Source organism: Oncorhynchus mykiss, chromosome 7 (assembly GCF_013265735.2).
Source record: "Oncorhynchus mykiss isolate Arlee chromosome 7, USDA_OmykA_1.1, whole genome shotgun sequence".
Classification (NCBI taxonomy): domain Eukaryota; kingdom Metazoa; phylum Chordata; class Actinopteri; order Salmoniformes; family Salmonidae; genus Oncorhynchus; species Oncorhynchus mykiss.
Genome location: NC_048571.1, coordinates 36,891,238 through 36,897,237, shown reverse-complemented (window position 1 = coordinate 36,897,237; position 6,000 = coordinate 36,891,238). Strand labels below are relative to the sequence as shown.

General features: G+C 39.1%; 1 protein-coding gene across 3 annotated transcripts in view; it reads right to left on the bottom strand.

Moving 5' to 3' along the window:
• Window positions 1-474: 474 nt before the first annotated feature.
• Window positions 475-6,000, bottom strand: part of LOC110527690 (dynactin subunit 2) — a 28,024-nt gene continuing 22,498 nt past the window's right edge. For all 3 annotated transcript variants that reach the window (XR_005052574.1, XM_021609129.2, XM_021609130.2), the window contains one exon: window positions 475-2,431. Coding sequence is in view for 2 of the 3 variants with exons in the window: in XM_021609129.2 (XP_021464804.1) it covers window positions 2,345-2,431 (87 nt within the window). In the remaining variant the exon portion in view is untranslated. The remainder of the gene's footprint in view (window positions 2,432-6,000) is intronic.

Sequence of the window (6,000 nt, the reverse complement as noted above, 5' to 3'; positions counted from 1 at the left end):
ATGGGACCAACACGTGTTGTGTTTATATTTTTGTTCAGTGTACATCAGGGTTTTAGTAAATACACTTGAAAGGTTGCTAAAAGATCCAAAGTTCAATTTCACTGTATTTGAGCTGCACTGTAGCCTAGTTGGCAATAACGGCATGAGAGGTGGAAACCTTACCAAAAGCAAACTCTGTGCCCTACTATATGAACTCAAGTGATGCTTTTTATAAGGGTCTATGCTGCTCTCTGCTGGCCACTTTACACCATTACAAACAGATTGTAACTAGACTAGAGCGCTCCAGTAAAAAGTTGCGGGTAACCACAGATCTAGGATCAGATTAGTCTAGTCTGGCAGATGCAGTCTGTGCACAGTAGCAATGTTCTGTATTTTTACACAAAAACATCAAGTCAGAGGACTTAATTGTCATGGGTCTTTCAAGGTATAAATCATCATTTAAACAATGCGAGTAATAAGTAGAATATGCCGAGTTTCTCTCCCTCTCAAAAAGTGAGTGTAGTTAAAGCATGTTTTATTCAGATATCCCATCACCTGGGTCAGGTACAATTACAGTCCATCGTAAGCAATGACACAGTAGATTAAAATTAGTTTTTCTGTGGCATTTTAGTCTGTCATAATACAATAGTTACAAGCAACTGAGCATGAAACATTAAGTACACAAGTGTATTTACAAGCATTCCTTCATGACTTCAGGCCCCCAACACACACAGGTACTGTAGGTGCTCCTGCTGCTACACCAGTAGGAAGATGGATGACAATGCACATCCCAATTCTCCACCCTTCTGCCAGTTGCACACTTCCCATCATTGGTTTGGTGTAGGCATTGGCTGGAGGAAGTTTCCACCATTGCTATATCCATGACGGGAAGTGTGCAAGTGCACATTTGGGAGAAGAGTGGACAATTGGGATGCAACCGATGGTTAGTTTTTGTGCAGTTGTAGACATGTCCTTTCTTAAACATGCCATTTCACCTTTGTTTTTGTTGTTGTTCTGAACACTTCTCAAACCAGAGCCATATCTTTACATTGAGCTCTGCCAAAACAGGAAAATAAATTGACTTAGCTGAATGAATGTTGTTGAAAATACTTAAACCGTGTGGTTGAAGAGGTTGAAAGGTTATGGATCCATTTTCATTGAGAATCACTTCAGTCTAAAAGCAATCAAGCTTTGAAGGGAACGTGAATATTAAGTGATGTGTGTGTATATAGTGGGAGTCTGTGGAGCCATCTTTAGTCAAAAAAGAAAATAGCTGAAGCTTCTGGGCATATGGCCCAGCGCCGTTAGGGTTTGGCCATCATTGTAAATAACCGACTTGCCTAGTTAAAGGTTAAATCAAAAATATAACGATCTACGCATGTATTCTCTACTTTACTCGTAGAGAACAGGCTACTCAGGTCGAATGGTGCTTGTTTAGTAAAGTTTAGACCAATGTCTGCAAGGTCACATAATATTCACAGTAATCTACATAACAGAACCAAACATAGTAAAACGTTATTGTAAAACAAAAACACCATGGCATTTCTCTCACGGCCAAAACTCAACCGCGCGCGCCACTAGACAAAATACACAGGCAGGCTACAGTTAACACCATCTGATCTAAAATTCATTCCCTTTGCATCATTCAAAACGACAGGCTACTTCAAAACACTGTATAACTCAAGAACACCTAAATGCGTATACTCATGAAACTGATCAAGATCAAATGGTTACAATGCAGAAGTATGCCACATGGATGTTTCACCTGTAAAACTTGAAGAATGATCGTTCACTATTGAATAGTGTTTCTGTTTTACAGTAATGTTATACTAGGCTATTATATTAGGTTATGTTATGTAGAATACTGTGATCATTATGTGATCTTGCAGACATTGAGCTTTAATATGACTATTAAAAGTAGCATCATCTGCCTGAGTAGCTTGTCCTGTGCGTAAAGTGGAGAATATACACACCTGCGCAGAACGTGATCCGCACATGTGCAGAAGCTTTGGACTAAAGACTAAAGATCCCCAAATGGTCAGATCCGCAGCCACTCCATAATAATAATGCATTTCAGCCAAAGTAAACATTTCAATGGGATTCTGTATAGTGGGTGGCGTATTGCATTGCATACCAAATATAACATGTTTCAATGGGAAAGAAAGAGGTTGGGAAGGGAGAATAGACAAGAACATTTGGTCTCCATTTTTTATTATAATCCACTTGATCAAACATTCCGGCTTCCAGAAAAAAAGGCAGAGGAATAGATGAAGACAGACAGGGAGAGAAGTGGAAAAGACTCCAATCTCTCCCTCTCCGACATTTTCCAAACTCGACCAAGAGCAGTTTTTCAAACTAAGCAGATTTATTTGTTGAACTTTTTCATCCTCTGGTCCAGGGCAGCAAAGTTTTCTTCTACCGACAGGAGATTCTCCTTCATGGTCGTCTGCACCTGGGAGGGGGATATGTTAACAGAGTCAATGCCTGTACAGTAGGGGAGACTGGCAGCAATAGTGACAAGGGACAATTGAAACACCTTCAATTTCCCCAAACAGAAACATGCTAGAGTGATGAAATTCACTCAGCACATGTCCTTTTAGATTCTCTCCCAGTAATTTTTTCCACTGGCTGCATTGTTCTTACTGTCCTGAGCATAAACATCAACGAATTCAAACAAACATAACTTAATCACTATTTTAGCTACACATTTACATTTATCACTTGTTTATTGCTAGGCATATGGTTTTATCATGGTTGCAAGGGTTTGGGGCCATTGTAACACAGTGTTAATGACCCTGAGCCAAGCAGCCTAATTATGAAAACAAGTGATTTTAACTAAGATTGTATGAATTATACAAATACTAACTTAAGTCTTTGGGGCTGGTAGAGTGTCAAAGTTGTAAACAGATATAATCTGGGCACCATCAAACTAAAGATGTTTTAAGTAACCGAATGGCCATGCACAAACAGGGGTGTCATTGTAAATATTGGTAAAGTATAGTGCTTTCAGAAAATATTCAAACATTGTTGTTACAAAGCTCTGTCAAGTTAGTTGTTGATCATTTCTAAATTGTCAAAGTCTTGCCATAGATTTTCAAGTCAATTTAAGTCAAAATGTAACTAGGACACTCAAGAACATTCGATGTCTTGGTAAGCAACTCCTGTTTATATTTGACCTTGTGTTTTAGGTCATTTTACTCTAGGATTTTGCCTGTACTTAGCTATATTCTGTTTATCCCCAAAACTCCCTAGTACTTGCCAATGACAAGCATATCCATAACATGATGCAGCCACCACCATGCTTGAAAATATGAAGTGTGGTACTCAGTGATGTTTTGGATTTGGCCCAAACATAACGCTTCGTATTCAGGACAAAACGTTTACTTCATTGCCACATTTTTTTGCAGTGGCTTATTTCAAACAGGTGCATGTTATGGAATATTTCCTTCTTTTCACTCTGTAATTTGTTAGTATTGTGGAGTAACTACAATGCTGTTGATCCATCCTCTTAACTCCTATCACAGCCATTAAACCAACAGTTTTAAAATCACCATTGGCCTCATGGTGAAATCCCTGAGCGGTTTCCTTCCACTCTGGCAGCTGAGTTAGGAAAGGCGCCTGTATCTTTGTAATGACTGGGTGTATTGATACACCATCCAAAGTGTAATTAATAAATCCACCATGCTCAAGGGATATTCAATGTCTGCTTTTTTTTTTTTACCCGTCTACCACTGCAATATCATTAAGCAATACAACCTGAGCTTGGACAGATTATTATGCCATGCCGACACCTCTCTGCTGTTTATGATCACTCATGACCTTGCCCCACCACCACTTAAGCAGTTTGTTACATATTGCAAGGACAATACAAGGACGACAAGAGCGTCTCACTTTTTTTTATCTGGGATCTTTTATTTCAGCTGATGAAACCCGGGACCAACACTTTACATGTTGTGGTTATATTTTTGTACTCATATACAGTACCAGTCAATTTTGGATTCCAGTGTTTTTATTTTTACTATTTTCTACATTGTAGAATACTAGTGAAGACAAACTATCTAATAACCAAAAAAGTGTGAAACAAAACAAAATATATTTTATATTAGAGATTCTTCAAAGCAACGACCCTTTGCCTTGATGACAGCTTTGCACTCTTGGCATTCTCTCAACCAGCTTCGTGGGGTCGTAACCTGGAATGCATTTCAATTAACAGGTGTACCTTGTTGAGGGTTCATTTGTTGAATATGTCCTTCTTAATGTGTTTGAACCAGTCAGTTGTGACAAGGTAGGGTTGGTATACAGAAGATAGCCCTAAAACACCAAGTCCATATTATGGCAAGACCAGCTCAAATAAGCAAAGAGAAACAACAGTGCATCATTACTTTAAGACATGAAGGTCAGTCAATCTGGAAAATGTCAAGAACTTTAAAAGTTTCTTCAAGTGCAGTCACAAAAACTATCAAGCCCTATGATGAAACTAGCTCTCGTGAGGACTGCCACAGGAAAGGAAGACCCAGAGTTAACTCTGCTGCAGAGGATAAGTTCATTAGAGTTAAGTGCACCTCAGATTGCAGCCCAAATAAATTATTCACAGAGTTCAAGTAACAGACAAGACTTGCTTGGGCCAAGAAACACGAGCAATGGCCATTAGACCGGTGGAAATCTGTCCTTTTGTCTGAGTCCAAATTTGAGATTTTTGGGTTCCAACCACCGTGTCTTTGTGAGACGCAGAGTAGGTGAACGGATGATCTCCGCATGTGTGGTTCCCACTGTGAAGCATGGAGGTGGTGCGATGGTGCTTTGCTGTTGACACAGATTTATTTAGAATTCAAGGTACACTTAACCAGCATGGCTGCCACAGCATTCTGCAGCGATACGCCATCCCATCTGGTTTGTGTTTACTGGGAATATCATTTGTTTTTCAACAGGACAATGACCCAACACACACCTCCAGGCTGTGGAAGGGCTATTTGACCAAGAAGGAGAGTGATGAATGCTGCATCAGATTACCTGGCTTCCACAATCACCATACCTCAACCCAATTGAGATGGTTTGGGATGAGTGGGACCGCAGAGTGAAGGAAAAGCAGCCAACAAGTGCTCAGCATATGTGGGAACTCCTTCAAGACTGTTGGAAAAGCATTCCAGGTGACTACCTCATGAAACTGGTTGAGAGAATGCAAAGCTGTCATCATCAAGGCAAACGGTGACTACTTTGAAGAATCTATTATATATATATATATATATTCTTTTGGTTTCTAAATGATTCCATGTGTTATTTCATTTTTTCCCCTATTTTTTTCTAACTTTATTTAACCAGGTAGGCAAGTTGAGAACAAGTTCTCATTTACAATTGCGACCTGGCCAAGATAAAGCAAAGCAGTTCGACACATATAACAACACAGTTACACATGGATTACATGGAGTAATCTACCATTATTCTACAATGTAGAAAATAGTAAAAAAGAAAAACCCTGAGTAGGTGTCCAAACTTTTTACAGGTACTACTGTATATTTATCCATCCACCCACCCAACCACCCACATTTTAAATAGTGTGCTATATTGTAGCATTGTAATGATGTTGATTGTTTTCTACCCAGGGACTACAGATTAAAATTAGCTGTCTAGCTAAATCTGGTGCAATGTACATGGTCCCTGACATACAGGGCATTCAAAAAGTATTCAGACCCCTTCCCTTTTTCCACATGGTGACGTTACAGCCATATTCTAAAATTAATTAAAAGAACTCAATCTACACACAATACCCCATAATGACGAGGTGAATAAAATAAAAAAAATGTGCAAATGTATTTTAAATCAAACTGAAATACCTTATTTACATACTTATTCAGACCCTTTGCGATGAGATTTCAAATTGAGTTCAGGTGCATCCTGTTTCAATTGATCATCCTTGAGATGTTTCTACAACTTGGAGTCCACCTGTGGTGGATTGTTTGGACATGATTTGGAAAGGCCATACACACCTGTCTATATAAGGTCCCACAGTTGATAGTGCACGTC